A 16,937-nucleotide genomic window follows, 5' to 3' on the forward strand; every position below is an offset into this window, starting at 1 on the left:
TTGCCTCACCTTTTACCACAAAATGTTTTATTGAAAGGTCGTGGTCTAAGATAATTTAGTAAATTTTCAGTACATTCCCTATAATTTTAGTAATTGACAACTAAGCCAGCTATTGCAAAGGACAAATCCTAAGAAGCAGTGAAGTGGAGAAATCTCTGTATTTGCATTTAGTGTGCTGAGCCTGATTTCATGTAATCTGATCTCATTCCTAAGAGGGCTTGTGGCTGATTTGATTAATCATCACATTGCATGGACCTTGGTGCTGTTGTCCACAGTAAATGCTAATGACCTTTCTCATGAGCCAATCTTCAATATTTTATGTTTTTACAATTAGCTGATTTAACCTATTTCTTTAAAATTTAACATAGAGCAGGGAGAGCGCCTACATCTCCAAAATTCACTCTTAGCCCAGTCTCGGTAATTGAGAGTAAGTGCGATAGTTTCTTTCTGTATTTCCTTTAGGCCTTTGTTCAGGTGGTAGCCCCCAGAGCAGAGTAGGTAAGAACACAGGGTCCATTGTTGGATACTGTGGGTTCAAGGATTTGCTGCTCCATAGGGAATCTTAGATTTTTTAGACCTTAGATTTTCTTCCATTGGTAAGACGGGGGTCATACTGCATCTCCTTCGTGGATTTGTTGTGGGGACTAAATCATATGACACTGATCAAGCTTTGGGCACCATATGTCTGACACACTCCATAAAAATATCAGGGGAAGGATTAACAACTTCCTTCATTTGAATTCTGAAGAGTGCTGAGTAACAATCAAAAGTTTACTCCAGAATATCCCTTGTTTTGAAGGATGATTTCATGTGGATGTGAATTTAAGGTGCTCTTTTAGTGATTTTTCTTTTTTTTGTCGTGTAAATTGTTGACAGATAGCTTCAGATTTTCTGGTCACCTATGTGTTAGAGTCCTGCAAATTTCTGGCACCCTCTCTCAGGACAACAGAGTGTCTATAAGCATGCCTGTCAGCCCTGTCCCCAACTTTGGTGACCAGTGTCACTAAAAGTTTAATTTCTGCTTTACTTACAGTATTTTCTGAATTCAAGAACTTAATTTTTTCATAAATGACCTATGTTTAGGAAATGAATGTTAGAATGGTTTTTAGGGATCCCTGGGTGGCGCAGCAGTTTAGCGCCTGCCTTTGGCCCAGGGCAGGATCCTGGAGACCCGAGATCGAATCCCACGTCGGGCTCCCAGTGCATGGAGCCTGCTTCTCCCTCTGCCTGTGTCTCTGCCTCTCTCTCTCTCTGTGTGACTATCATAAATAAATAAAAATTTAAAAAAATAGAATGGTTTTTAATCAATATCTTGTATACTTTCATAGAGTCTTTCTTTGGAAGTTAACAAAAATGCAGCAAAACTAGAACAATATTGTTCTTCTGGTCAAGTAGGTTTTTTTTTTCCTTAAAATTGTTTTTGGGAGTTACAATGTATTTGTGTACATATGTAGGGGAAGGGATAGGAGGATTAAGGACACGAGGACACCAAGGATAGCAGTAGTGAAGGGAGAAACATAGTTAGGAGAAGAGGCATGATTTTTGTCTAAAAGAACAGGTTTTCCTCCTACCTTTGTACCTATTTTTTTTTCCAGTCTCTTGATGGCAACAGTTTACCCAGTCTCTGTTATGATTCATGATTTTCAGTCCTGGGCTCACTCTTTCTGTTGCAAAGTCACTAGGTATTCTTATCACACCCATAACTTAAGTTCCACACACTGCTGACAACTCCCTGAAGGTACATCTTTACTGCAGACACCTGCTCTGTGTGTATCTCGTTTCTCAGCTGGCATTCTCTCTGGATGTGTCCAAGGTACCTTGACATTAGCTTTCCATTCATCTCCTGTGAATGGCGTCTCCATTCATCCTGCTACACGGGCCAGACACCTGGGAGTTATCCTGGACTCTTTCTTTTGTTTGATCCCTGCTTCCACCCCATCACCAGGTCTAGCCCATCACTGGGTCCTCCTCCTTGTATCTTCAGTCTCTCCCCTTCCCCCACTTCCATAGCACTCCTCTTGGTCTGAGCCACCATCATGTGTCACCTAGATTTCACGAGAATCTTCTCACTGGTCCCCCCACACACTTGCATTCTTCTGGTTCTTTCTGTGCACAGCCAGAGCTTATGCACCTGCACGTGAGCATTCATACGCATGATGCTTGGAACTCTTCAGTGGCTTCAGTGGCACTCACTGCATGAACCCTTTGCAACTCCTGCCATTGTTCACTGTGTTCCAGCCCCCATGGTCTCTTCTTCTAATGACTCAGAATTTTTATTGCCTCATATATACTATTTTAGCATGAAAAGTTCTTTGCCTTATTTTTAGATGGGCGCTTTCTTACTCTTAACTCATGTTTCTGCTTAAATGTACTTCTTCGATGAGACCCTCTTCTACCCCCTACTCCCTTTCTCTTATAACACCGTGATATTTTTTATAGCTCTCACCACAATTTTTAATATTACTCTCTGGGGTCATTTAATATTTGCTTTTCTTATTACACTGTAAGCTACATGAAGATGAGGGCCATGGTTTTATTTTTTTTAACCCCTTATCCTATACCTACTTTTAGCAGAGTATCTAGCACATAACATTGACTCTGTTGCCAATTTCCTTGGCAAGTGTACCTCAAACATTGTGAGTTTTTTTGATCTCCTCCAATTTTTGCCCCTAAGGCATTTAAAAAGTCTTCTTCTTCTTAAGTTGAAGATGCCCCATATAATACCCCAGATATCTCAGAGTCATCCTTAATACTTCCCCATCCCCCCACGACCCCCATCCCTTGCCGAGGGCTTTCTAATCATCTTTTAATCCATCCACTTCTTTTCTTCCATCTCTAATGGTGCTGTGACCACCCCAGTACCTCCAACACCACTGGGTTGGTACTCTACCACTTGAACCTAAACTGCCATTATTCCTCACCTGAAACTAGAGTACCATCCCCACAGATCCAAGTGAAATCTATCCTTTCTCCTTTCTTATCCATTCTGACTTTGTCACCAGCTGATCTTTTCCAAACTCTTAGGTTTCCATGTCTTCTCTCAATTTAAATTCTTTTAGCAGCTTTCCACCAATCTTAAGATAAAGTAAGTTTCTGAATTTTCCTGAAGGTCCTGCAAAATCTGGCTTCCCCTCTCACCAGTTTCATCACATGGGAGGGCCACTCTCTTTTTCTTGCTTTTAATAACACTAGTCTTTTTGAACTCACCTGTTCACATGTTTCTTTGTACCGCAGGGCCTTCTCTATGTCCATTCCTGGGATGACCCCCCTGCCCCACCCATGCCCTGTTCTCATCCTGTACATCCCAGACCACTCCCTCGGGAAACATTTGCTGAGCTCCTTGACTCAGTAAGACACTCACCCCTTCTGTATCTCTTAGCATAAGAACTTCCTTTCCTGATTTGTGGAATTCCAGCATGACCTCTCTACTCCACCAGACCCCTACGTTTCCTGTGGGCATCTCATTTGTCTACCGTTTTTCAAACTTTACTCAGAGCTTGGTAAATGTTCATTGAATGAATGAAGTGATGAATAAGCAATAAAGCTCAGTCTCTTACATACCAGATACTTATCATCTGCTGGGTGCCTCATGTTCTCTCTGTGGCTTTACACCAGTCTTTTCACTCTATTTTCTGTGGCTGTATACTTTAAAGTATTATAGTGCCACATGAACCAATTTTTGCTGCTTAATTTAGTAGTATTTGCCAGAATCAAGACAGAAAATCTACCCTCAGCCATTCCTTTTTTTGATTCTTTATTCTGTTCTTCTCTGCCATGGACCAGAGCAGCTAGCCTCTGCCTGGGCTTCATAGCAAACCCTTTGTAGTGTGTTCCTCTCTTCCCAGTCTTCAGCTTTGTAAAAATTTTTAAACATGTGAGTGAAACAACATTAAATCAAGTGGTTTTAATACAGATAATAGAATTATGTAGAGAACAAAGAATTTTTGTTCAAAGAACTTGCGGTGGTTAATAATTTAAATCGATTTTTTAAATCATCTATTGCTCTCATTTTAAAACCTCATTGGGCTAAGCATAGAGTTTTTAGATACAAAACCAAAAACATGATCTGTCGAAGAAGATAAAATCAATATATTGGATTTTATCAAAAGCAAAATCTTTTGCATCACAGAAGAAACTATGAAGGAAATTTCAAAGAAATAAAGCACAGACTGGGAGAAAATATTTATATACCATATAAATCCTATCATATATTATATTTGTAGAATTTGTAGAAAATCATGCAAATCCTGATAAAGAACTTGTATCCAGAATATAGAAAGAACTCTTATGAGGGCAGCCCTGGTGGCACAGCGGTTTAGCGCCACCTGCAGCCCAGGGCATGATCCTGGAGACCCGGGATCGAGTCCCACGTCAGGCTCTCTGTGTGGTGCCTGCTTCTCCCTCTGCCTGTGTCTCTGCCTCTCTCTCTCTCTCTGTCTCTATGAATAAATAAAATAAAATCTTTAAAATAAATTAATTAATTAATTTAAAAAAAGAACTCTTATGACTCAAAAATAAGAGGACATAGCCCAACTAAAAAACGGGCAAAGCACTTGAGTGTTTATTTTACCATAAAAGATATATGAACTGCTAAGAAGCACATTAAAAGATACTTAACATTGGAGCACCTGGGTGGCTCAGTGGATGAGCATCTGTCTTCAGCTCAGGTCGTGATCCTGGAGTCCTGGGATTGAATTCTGTATCGGGCTCCCTGCATGGAGCCTGCTTCTCCGTTTGCCTGCATCTCTGCCTCTCTCTGTGTCTCTAGTGAATAAATAAATAAAATCTTTTTTTAAAAAAAGTAGAAGGCCTGTAATAAAAAATACGGACATACTAAGTGTCAGTGCAGATTCAGGAAAGCTAAAATATACATGTATTCATGGTGGGAGTGTAAAAAGTGTTCTGCCACTTTAGAAAAAATACAAGTTTCTTAAAATGTTAAACACAAATTTACCGAACAACCTAGCAAGTCTACTGCAAATCCAACCAAGAGAAATGAAAGCATATATCCATGCAAAGACATGTGTATGAAGGTTTATAAAATTATGTTCATAGAAGCATCATATGTAAGAGCCAAAAGCTTGAAACCATGCAGTTGTGCATAAATTGATGAATGGATAGCAGAATGTGACATGGCCATCCAATAGGATACTTTTCAATAATAAAAGGAAATAAATTACTGATATGCATATACTGATACAAGATTCATAAACCTGAGACATGCTAAGTTGAAAAAGTGTGGCACAAAAGATCCTGTATTGTATGATTATTTTTATATAAAATGTTCAGAAAAAGCAAATCTGTAGAGACAAAACATAGATTTGTGGTGGCTTGGGGGGAGTGTAGAGTTGGAATGAGGAATGACTACAAATAGACATGAGGAACGTGATGGGGTGAAATATTCTAAGAATGGATTGCAGTGATGATTACAGAACTTGGTAAGCTTATTAAAACAATAATAAATTAACCCTTTATAAGTACACTTCTGACCAGACAGCTTCCAATTATGCCTTTCTGAGCATAACCCTCAATAACTTGTCTGTTGTCCATCCACATAGTGTAATTCCCTCTGTGTGGCATTCCAGACCCTCCCTTAATGTATGGTCAAGGTTCTCTATTCATTATAGTCAGAAGATTTCTCGGGCATATGCTTGGGGATTTAGTTGTCTGAATTTAAGATAAATCCTAATATAATTGTCATACTGAGTTCCCTCATGGCTGGGTGTGGTAACCTCCCTGATGATTTTATAGTCCTCTACTAAGTATCTCTTTGCCCCAAAGGCCCTGAATTATAATTAACTGCCGTATTCCCCACCAGGTAAGCTTATCCCCCAAATTTAGCACAGAGCCTGGTGCTAGTGGTATGCAACAGATATTTATTGAATAGATGAATGAATGAAAGCAAAAAAAACTTCCTGTTCCCTGGACAGTGTTTGAAAAAGTATAACTTCTGTTTGTTCTATGAATCTGGTTTCTACTCTTCTGTTTCTGATTGTCTCATTTTAATTGGCACATTCTTTAGGTAATTTTATACCTTCAGTCAATTCTTGATCTATTCATAGTTACGCAGTTAAACGCCTGAAGGATAATTTCACAGGGTCATCTTAATTTTGCCATGTATAACCTAAAATTTAACTTGATTACAGTGTATGTGTGCATGTGCACAGTTCTATCCACCTATACCACCCATCTGTCTGTCTCCAGATTTTCATTTTTAAGATGTTGCGAAGGGTAAGTGAATTGTAGATACTTGCCACATCCATACTAGAACTGACTCGACCCTAGAAATTCTGTAATCCAAAAAGGATAAGCCACTGTATGTTATCCTGTTGAGATAGGAAAAAACACTCATTGTCTTGGATGCTAAAGTTATGTTGTTCCATGTAAACCTGGAAGACTCTAAAGGTTGAGTTCTGCATGTGGATTATAAGGATCTTTTCTTGGGAAAATCAATAAAAGCTCATTCAGGGGAGGAAAAAAATATAGAGTATCTTAAAAATAATGAATAAATTGTTTCTGGCAAACAGGGACCCTGATATGTTTTTTGAAAATGAGACTTATTTCCAACTAATGGAATACTTCAGAGCTGTTTAAAAATAAACCAGCTTTATATGAAAGAGTTACAGGGTAAAGTCAAGATAGAAAATTGCAGAGCGTGGTCTCTTGAATGTACCCATTGTGTAAAAGGGAATTTGTGTAGTGTTTCTTTTTTCCCCCCAAAAGGGAAAACTACACATGCATGTGTGTGCACTCACACACACACATGTTAGTATTTGTAAAGACTGGGCAGGATATTCAAGAATTGGTAACAATCAATGCCTTTTGGGAAAGAAACAGGACTATAGGGAGGGAATTGGAGAAAGACTTACTATTCAATATATTGCTTTTTGTGATATTTCAGTTTTCAATGACTTGCTCAGTACTCAAAAGTAAATAATCTATAAATAATATTTTCCCTTTGCTCTAAAAATGGTTTCTACTCTGCTTTCTAGGTGGACTGTTCTGCCTAATTCCCATCTGCTATTATATTGGGTTATTTTGGACACAGAGAAGGAGTTCTTGCAATTTATCTCTGGTTTTGTCTTCCAGGACTTTGCTGGCATTAGGATGTCATGTGGGCATTTCAGATGAACATGCTGAAGAAAAGGTGAAAAAAATGAAGCTGCCCAAGAAGTAAGTTGAATGTCTAAGCAACACTAAACAGTCTATGCATTGGTTTAGTGCATCCAAGTAACTCTCAGTGGAAACCTAGATGACTTGCTCGGAGAGGAAACAAAGCTCAGAAAATATTTGGTAGTACGCTATAAAATGTATGTTATTTTCCCTGTGTGCAGGTGTGTCTGAATACCCCTGTGCCCATATCCCTAACTGTTATGTCTGGCTTTCCACTTTGCACCAAGATATTTTATAATGTAATTTGATTTTTTAAAGATGTATTTATTTATCTGAGAGAGAGAAAGTGCAAACACTCATGGAAGTGGGAGGAAGGGGCAACAGAGAGGGAGAGAGAGAATCAAGTAGATTCCGTGCTCAGGATGGTGCCTGACACAGAGCTCAGTCTCATGACCCTGAGATCATGACCTGAGCTGAAACCAAGAGTCAGATGCTTAACCAAGTGACCCATTCAGGCACCCCTAATTTAATTTACTTTTTATCAAAAGAAAATATTTTAGGAATAATTACAAAGTTTGGTACTATTTCTTCCATTTTAAGATGAGTAAATTGAAGCAATGAATGCCCTGTGGGTGATTTTTGCCTGCTGTGGGACAGCCTCTTTCTGTGATCCAATTTAACTTCTCAAAACTTCAGCTTTCTCAGCTGCTAAAAGGTGATGCCTTTTTCATAGGGAAATTTGGAGTATTAAATGAGCAAGTGCTCAACAAATGATTGCTGTTTCATGTTGTTATTTTTGTTTTATTTTAATTTCGAGGCCTCTGCATTGTAGATAGCCGGTCTGGACATGTGTAAAATAATACCATGTGGATAAAGCAAAGCAGCCACCTTATAATCTCCATTAATCACCCTGGCCTCAAGTTATCCCTTATAAAAATAAAATCAAAATAGAAACAGTGAGCTTGCTATGCAGATACCAAATCAGGCAAGTCCTCTAGTTCAACAAATACTCACGTATTCCATTAAAAAAAAAATGTGTAAAAGCTATGTTATTACCTAACACATTTTTAGTTTCTAAAAGTTTTCTTTAAAAATTTGAGCACTTTCATTGGATGCTACTTTATGGCATCTTCACTAATTTACATTTTGAAATGACACTTCTTGTTAATTTTGAGTGTCACTAATAAAAGTATATCCAGAGTGATTAGGTATGTGCCATCATCTATTGAGAAACTATATATGAACATTGATAACATACTTTTGCATCATTTTGTTTTTTCTTTGAATTGTGTTTCTAATCCATTTCCTTCACAAAATGTTACACTACTAAAATATATTTTGAGTGATCACCCTGTCATACTTCTTTATAACCAAATGTAAATATCAATTGGATTTTTTTGTTTGTTTTCTGTGATCATAGTAAATGTTGAAATTTTTCTTTTGAGCAATTATAATTATTTTTGGTATTCAAGTATTCAACATAAATTCATTTTTTGATAAAAATCAGTGTAAAAAAGTAAGATTTTATTGGAAATAGTGCATAATGAAATGGATTCAGTTATTCTTTTTCCATTTATATCATATATCCATGTATAAATATTTATTCATAAGAAAGAGACAAGTTCTGGGTCATTTGCATCATTTGTTGACATAAGTAATTTTTTCTTAAAAATAATTCAAAGAAAAATATCTGTTGAAAGAAAGAAAAAATATCAGTTCAGTGAACCAAAACTTTGTAGTCGTTCATCCTCAGAAAGCATGTTTAATGACCACTCACTCATGTGCTTCCTTGTTCAGTTTATTTTTAAAGCAAAAAATTAGAAACCATCTTACTTGGAAAATAATTTCTTATCCTCTTATTGAAGTCACTCACTGTTTTTTGGTAATTATATATCATAAGGCATTATTAAGATGACAAACAACAAAAACTAGTAGTTATATCTGTACTTTCACTTAAAAGATACTGTACTTGCAACTTGATGTATGCAAGGATACAAAGATGGAAATGTTAATTTCAGATTACCTTTGTCAGCATAATATATTTAAGAAATTATTATTATTACATGCTATGTAAATGTGTGTGTGTATCTTGTCAAAACTTTGGGGCAAAGTAGTCAATCTGAAAAGTAGGAAAAAAAACTGTGATTCCAACTGTACAACATTCTGGAAGAGGCAACACTGTGGAGTCAGTAAAAATATTAGTGGTTGCCAGGGGTTGGGAGGTAGGAAGAGATGAAAAGGCAGAGCACAGAGGATTTTTAGGGCAGTGAGAGTATTTTGTATGACACTATAATGACTATCTAATGTCATTATACATTTATCTAAACCCATGGAATGTACAACACAATGTAAACTCTGGGCTTTGGATGATAATGGTGTCTCAATGAAGGTTCATCAGTTGTAACAAATGTACCACTTGCTTGAAGAATGTTGATAATAGGGAAAAGCTGTGTGGAGGCAGGAAAGTCTCTGTATCTTCCTCTCAGTTCTGCTGTGAATATAAAACTGCTCCAGCAAATAGTTTTAAAAAACAAAACAAAACAAAAACCTCCTGGGGCCAGAATTTAGCTTATTCAATTCATTGAATTCATTTGCAGTAAAACCTAATTGATAAAGCCAGTTTTCACTGTTTAATCAATTTAAACAAAATTTGTCAGAAAAAGTCAGGCTTTTTTTTTTTTTCTGTTGAAATAGGGGTTAATATATGTTTCTATAGCCGTCTCAATTCTGGTCTCTAAATCTAAGATAAATAGAAACCAATCGATTAATTAATGAATACATAGGACACAAGGTTTGCAATAAATTAGTCTTGTTGAGGAATGAATTAAAGTCCTCTGCCTTCATAATTTTTTACTGATGGCTTTTCTTTATGTTGCTTTTAGTAGTTCTGCATTATTTGAAAATAGTTGGCGAAATAGACAGATATCATTAAATGAAAACTCTTCACACCTGCTGGCAGTCTATACTACATCTAAATTTTCCATGAGACCATTTTATTATTTTTTGGCAAAAATTAAGAAATTTGATAATAACAAAAACTGATATGGATGCAGATCCACACAAGTCTAAAAGGTTTGAGTGTTTTTACAATCATTTTTAAAGCTATTTGGCATCATTGTATAAAAGTAAACATTTGCACATCTTGTTACCCAGTGGTCTCACTCCTAGAGATAAACCCTAGAAAAAGTCCACACCAACAAACATGAAAGCTCTTGTTTTTAGAAATATTTGTAATAGCATAAAAATAAGGGAGAGGAATAGGAGAAATATTATTCATTAGGAAGATGGATTAAGTTGGATGTAATAACATTATAAAAATATGGATTTTAGTCATAAATGGCAACGTAGATGAAACTAAAAAATAATGTTGAGGATGAATAAAAATATATCCCACAAGGCTAAAATATACCACTATTTTTTAAGACTGAAAAACAAGCAAAACATATTTATATAGATTTATATTTATATGTACATATGTACATGTTTATGTGTATATATGAGGAGTACACATATATAGTGGTGTTAATAATATTCTAATTCTCAGCATGGTGGTGGATTAATGGTACCAGAGGGGAGGCGGGTGGGGGGAATGGGTTAATTAGGTAATGGGGATTAAGGATTGCACTTGTGATGAGCACCGGGTGGTGTATGGAAGTATTGAATCACTATATTGTACACCTGAAACTAAATATTACACTGTATGTTAACTGGGATTTAAATTAAATTTAAAAAGAAGTTAGAACATAGAAATATTGAAAATAATGAGAACATGATGTATCCAAGCAACATTGCTCAAAAGGAGACTGTAGTTTCCTTCTTATCCATTGTCCTGTATAAGACAAAATAGCTCTGAAAGCAAAATTAAGAGAAGGTCACTGTACAAAGTTTAAAAAACAAAATGAAACAACCCAAGCATTATGCTATAACAACTCATGTATGCACCAAGTAAAATAGCTTCAAAAAGTCAAAATATTAATAGATTTTTCTGAAATAAATAGACAAATATACAGTTATAGTGATAATTCATAACATAACTCTCAGAAACTGCTGTGTGTAATGTTAGTGAAGATTAATAAAAGTTTAAACCCCTGTAAAGTAAAATAGTGGCATATGTAGAATACTATACAGAAGTGACATATGTAAAATTTAGCATCTATGACATGAGGACATTGACAACATAAAGATCACATTCACTCAATCACAAGGAGTAACAGCAACAACCAAAAAATTCTATATAAAGTAACGACATTTAGAAACATCAAAGTGTAGTTTGAAATAACTAGTGGATCAAATGTATCATCATGAAAATTTTAAAAACATAAGAATGGAAAAGGAAAAGGCTATCAAAACATATGAATTGCTCATATAAAGCAATGCTTGGAAGAAAGCATATGTTCATAAGCAGGAAGAATAAAACCTCTGGAAAGATTGATAAAGGAAAAAAGATTTCTTTTTGCAATTTTAATGATATTTCAGTAGAACTAGCAAAATGTATAAATTTATGCCAAAGTTTCCTAAGTTAAATGATATGGATGTTGTGTAGACCAATACCAAAATTGAGTCAAGAAGGAAGAAAATGTTATTAGAGTTACAGTTATTAAAGGAAATGCCTTAGTTTAAAATTATCCCAGTGCATTTAGAACTATTTTATAAAATGTTTTACTTATAAGCATATGAACTCTTAGGAAGCAGTAGTCTGAGAAAACCTTCTTAACCTGATAAAAGGCCAACAACAACCAATCTATAAGATAAAGCCCAAAAGTTTTTCCTTTAGGATTCAGGAACGAGATAGTGTAAGTCACTAGTACCTGATATATTCACACAGCCAATGCAATGAGACAAGAAAAACATATGAGTTTTGGAAAGGAAGAAAACAAACTGTCATCAACAGCAGGTAATATTACATGGAAAACTCAGACGCATCTATAGAGTTATTTGTTAGCAATAAATTCAGTAATATTGCTGCATCTTTTAAAATACCATTGAGATATCATGTACAAATGTAAAAAGAAATAAATCTTTAATATCTAATACAGATGAAAAATCTAGTAATAAATCTAATAGAAGAAGAATAGACCTCTGTGACTATGCACTCAATAGAGACCAGGCTTTATTTATTACAATGCCCCTAGTTTTTAAAATGCCTACTACATGAGTGACATCAGCAACATGACTCAGAAGACGTTCCTCCTTTTTATCCCCCTTTTTAATCAACAAATTAGACATCCATACATAAACAAGAGCATCTTTGTGGAGGTTTCAAGATTTTGCACCTTACTCCAAGGGACCCAAGCAGAATCTTACCACTGCAGATCTTAGGAGACAGTTTCCAGAAACTGTGGAACCTGTGTAGTGGGTGAAACTGGCTGGACCCCTGTTGTGGCTATTGGGCAAGAATCAGGTGAGTGCTGAACTGAGCAGGCACTCACCAACCACAGAGGACTTGCAGAAATCCAGTCTTCCAAAAGGCAGATGCCAACACATTGTTGAAGAAAAAAGAAAAAGGAAAAAGGAAAATATGAGTTTATTTTAAGTGAAAGTAGTATGAGAAACTTTCTAGGCACTGCCCTACTTCCAAAAAGGAGGCTTTTGGAGCTGATTTATCAGTACAGGTAACCTCTCCTGTAGACAGACAAAGAGGCAGATGGGGAGAGAGGATTCAGCTTCCTCAGTTGGCAGGATGCAGCTAGAGAAACCCATTTCTGTCCACCAGCACCCAGAGTACTAAGATGGGATCTTTGTCATGGGAGCTTAGTGAGGATTTGGGGAAAGAGGTAGATAAGAATTTCAGTCTTGAATCTGCTCAGCAGAAAATCCAGCCACAGGCCTTTGATAATGACATGTCCTATCCCATCTTCCTACCGAATCCGTGGACATCCCCAACATTTAACCAAGTGTTAAACCCATACTTCCCCCTACTCTTCCACTAGCTGTGTGTGTGCTCCTGAATTTATCCAGAAAGGCAAGCCTGCGGAGATGGGGAACATGCCCAGAAAACAGGCCACACTTCGTGGGCAAAGGAAAAACTACAAACTTGAAATTAGCAACCCCTCTTGAGATTTAAAAAAAAAAAAAGAGGTCTCTAATAACTTGCCTAGCAAACTATAAGAACTAGAGAAGACAGCTAATTATGAGGCTCTTGGCTACTTCAAATACAAAAGCAAAAATACATACCTGAAAGTAACATGAAAAATCAAGGAAATATGGCATCACAAGAAGAAAATAATTCTCAGCAACCAAGCTCAAAGGCAAAGAACATTATAACCCAATAAAGAATTCAAATAGCTATTATGAAGAAATTCAACAAGTTCCAAGAAAACTCAGGCAATCCAATGAAATCAGGAATAAAGTTAATGAACAGAAGGAGCTCTTTATCAAAATGATTGATATTCTAAAAAGGAACTGAATGGAAATACTGGACCTGAAGAATTCAGTGAATGGGATGAAGAATATAGAGGTGAACATCTGTCTCAGGGAAAATCAGGTGGAGGAAGAATAGTGGCTTGGAGGATACAAATATAGAATTAATACAGTTAAGAGGACTGGAAACTAAGTTTAAAGAGTGAACAAAGCCTTAAAAAACTCTGAGTCTGTCAGAAAAGTAAATATCTGAATGATTAGGCCCTAGAAGGAGAAGGGGAGGAGAAGGGGATGAGTTTATTTAAAGAAATATTAGCCAACAACTTCCCAAACCAGGAGAAAGACTTGGACGTTCAAGTCCATGAAGCTAACAGCATACCCTGTTATCTCAGTGTAAAAAGACCTTCTTCAAGACACAATTTAGGGGATCCCTGGGTGGCGCAGCGGTTTGGCGCCTGCCTTTGGCCCAAGGCGCGATCCTGGAGACCCGAGATCGAATCCCACGTCAGGCTCCCGGTGCATGGAGCCTGCTTCTCCCTCTGCCTGTGTCTCTGCCTCTCTCTCTCTCTCTCTCTGTGACTATCATTAAAAAAAAAAAAAGACACAATTTAATGAAACTGTCAAAAATCAACCATAAAGAATCTCGAAGCCAGGGACAAAAGGAAGGAACTGACAAAGGAACTGCATTAGGTCATCAGATTTCTTAACAGAAGTTCTGACAGACCAGGAGAGAGTGGAATAATGTATTTAAAGTGTTGAAATATAAAAATTGCCAGCCAAGAATACTCTGTCTGGCAAAGTTATCCTTTAGATGTGAAAGAGAAATAAAGACTTTCCTAGACAAAAGCTGAGGGAGTTCACTGCCTCTAGACCTGCCTTACAAGAAACGCTGAAAGGAATTCTTCAAGCTGAATTGGCAAGATGCTAAACCAGGAATATAGCAGCATATGAAAGCTCACAGCACATTGGAAATGGGGAAAAATCAAATAATCAGACTTAATGAAATGAAACTCTATGTTCGGATGGTGTGTTAACCATGCAACTCCAATATGGAAGTCAAAGTAGAAGAGTAATAGGAAGTATAGCTCCTCGGGTGCCTAGGTGGCTCAGTCAGGTTGAGTGTCTGATTCTTGGTATCAGCTCAGGTCATGATCTCAGGGCTGTGAGATCAAGTGCCACATTGGCCTCCCCACTCAGTGTGGAGTCTGCTTGGGATTCTCTCTCTGCCGCTCCCCACACTCACGTGCTCTTTCTAAATAAAAATATTTTTAAAAACCTATACTCTAAATCATTAATGAATGCATGACCCAAAAAGAGGTAAATTGTAACATCAATAATATGTGAGAGGGCAGAAGAGGAGCCTTTAATAGATGTTTGAAGATATTACCATCAGCCTAAAATGGAATGTTTCATCTATAAGATATTTTATGTAAATTTACAAGGTAACCACAAAGCAGACCCCTAGAGTGGATCTGCAAAAGACAAAGGGAAACAGAGTGTACCTCCATGGAGTATAATCAGTGTACAAAAGTTGGCATAAACAGAGGGGGGAGGGGAATGCATTGGAAATACAGAAGGACCAGACAGCAATGAATGAGATGGCATTACTAAGTTCCTACATATCGAATTAACTCAAAATGTACATGGATTATATTTCCCAATCAAAAGGCACAGTGTGACTGGATAGGAAAAAAACCCTGCATACTGCCTACAAGAGCCCCATTTCAGATTTAAGGATACTTGTACACTCAAAGTGTTGTTTGAATTATGTTCTGCATTTCCTGTTTGAAAATAGACTATTTGAGTATAGTTTTTTCTTATGTATAATACATATCATTTCATTAAAAATCCTTAAGCACTTTTATGGAATGTGTGATTCTTTGTAGTTCTTTTCTCCCTTTCTTCTTATTCTTCCTCAACACAAATAAGCAGGCAATTGAAGAGTGTAACCTATTATCATCAATTTATAAATTCACAAACCTTCCCACATTTATTGTAAAGTTCTTGAACCACTGCATAGTTTGATGAACACAAAGTCCATTTACTATAGGGACAAAGAAAAAATGCAGCAGAAAGAATTCTCTCTGAGAGCTTGTGATCACCAATTTCTAATATGCCTGAGTAATTGAGATTTAAAAACAAAACTATAGATTTAAATGAAAAGAAAATCCTTGTCTGAATGCCAGTGCCATTTCTTAAAACTTTTCTTTAGCACTTATCTATGTTACTAAGTCATCACAGAACATAATAGTGTTCTGTGGTTGCTTGTACATATCACTGGGAAATAAAAGTGTTGAATTATGAATTAGTAGTGTTTAGAATTGTCTGAGAGGTCTTTAAATCCAGTGATAAATTCCCTCTGTACCCTTCTTACTATTTTTTTTTTTTATTTTTTATTTTTTTTATTTATGATAGTCACAGAGAGAGAGAGAGAGAGGCAGAGACACAGGCGGAGGGAGAAGCAGGCTCCATGCACCGGGAGCCTGACGTGGGATTCGATCCCGGTTCTCCAGGATCGCGCCCTGGGCCAAAGGCAGGCGCCAAACCGCTGCGCCACCCAGGGATCCCCCCTTCTTACTATTAATGCTATGAAGGCCGGGTAGTGATGGGTTGTAGAGGGGTTAAGTGGGGATATTGGGGCACCTAATGGCTAAGAATGATATTCTCAATGCATATACATATATATAAATGAGTTTCTGAGATGAAGGCTTTGGATGCTTGAATGTGTAGGCCCGTGAGATGTGTGTGTGTGTGTGTGTGTGTGTGTGTTTGTGTATACACACACATATATACACACTGTTTATATAGACATATGTACTAAATTCAATTTATGTAAATATTTACCTAAGTAAAAGATAGTGTTACAAATACAGTTGGTTTTTTTCTTTAATGATGAAGTACTGTGATTACAAAGGCAAAAAAAAAAAAAAAACAGGTTTATACACTCCGTTTATGTGGAATGAGTAAATTTCACAAACCATAAATTTAAAAATGTACTAATATATAATGTTTTTATTTTCTCTGATCCAGTTTAATTTCATATTCAAGCCTAATGGACTTTGCACTAGAATAAAGCTTAGTGTTAGAAACTTAATCCTAGGGCAGCCTGGGTGGCCCAGCAGTTTAGTGCTGCCTTCAGCCGGGGGTGTGATCCTGGAGACCCGGGATCGAGTCCCACATCAGGCTCCCTGCATGGAGCCTGCTTCTCCCTCTGCCTCTCTCTCTCTCTCTCTCTCTCTGTCATGAATAAATAAATAAAATCTTAAAAAAAAATTAAAGAAACTTAATCCTAGACTGTTCAGTGCAATCTTTTGAAATTGATGTTTTCAGTATTCTCACCTTTAAGTTGTGATTCAAATGTCCTCTTGTCAAAGCAATCTTTCCTAACCTCTGTAAGATTATTTCCCCATTTAATAAAAAATTAAAATACAATAAAATTGCTCCCTATTTAAAATTTTACCTTT

General features: G+C 36.7%; 1 protein-coding gene across 7 annotated transcripts in view; it reads left to right on the forward strand.

Moving 5' to 3' along the window:
- The window catches only part of RYR2 (ryanodine receptor 2), a 726,974-nt gene that overhangs the window by 429,426 nt on the left and 280,611 nt on the right, over positions 1 to 16,937 (forward strand). For all 7 annotated transcript variants that reach the window (XM_041747478.1, XM_041747480.1, XM_041747481.1 and 4 more), the window contains one exon: positions 7,090 to 7,173. In XM_041747478.1, coding sequence (XP_041603412.1) covers positions 7,090 to 7,173 — 84 coding nt within the window. The remainder of the gene's footprint in view (positions 1 to 7,089; positions 7,174 to 16,937) is intronic.

The sequence above is a fragment of the Vulpes lagopus genome, chromosome 3 (assembly GCF_018345385.1).
Source record: "Vulpes lagopus strain Blue_001 chromosome 3, ASM1834538v1, whole genome shotgun sequence".
Taxonomy (NCBI): Eukaryota; Metazoa; Chordata; class Mammalia; order Carnivora; family Canidae; genus Vulpes; species Vulpes lagopus.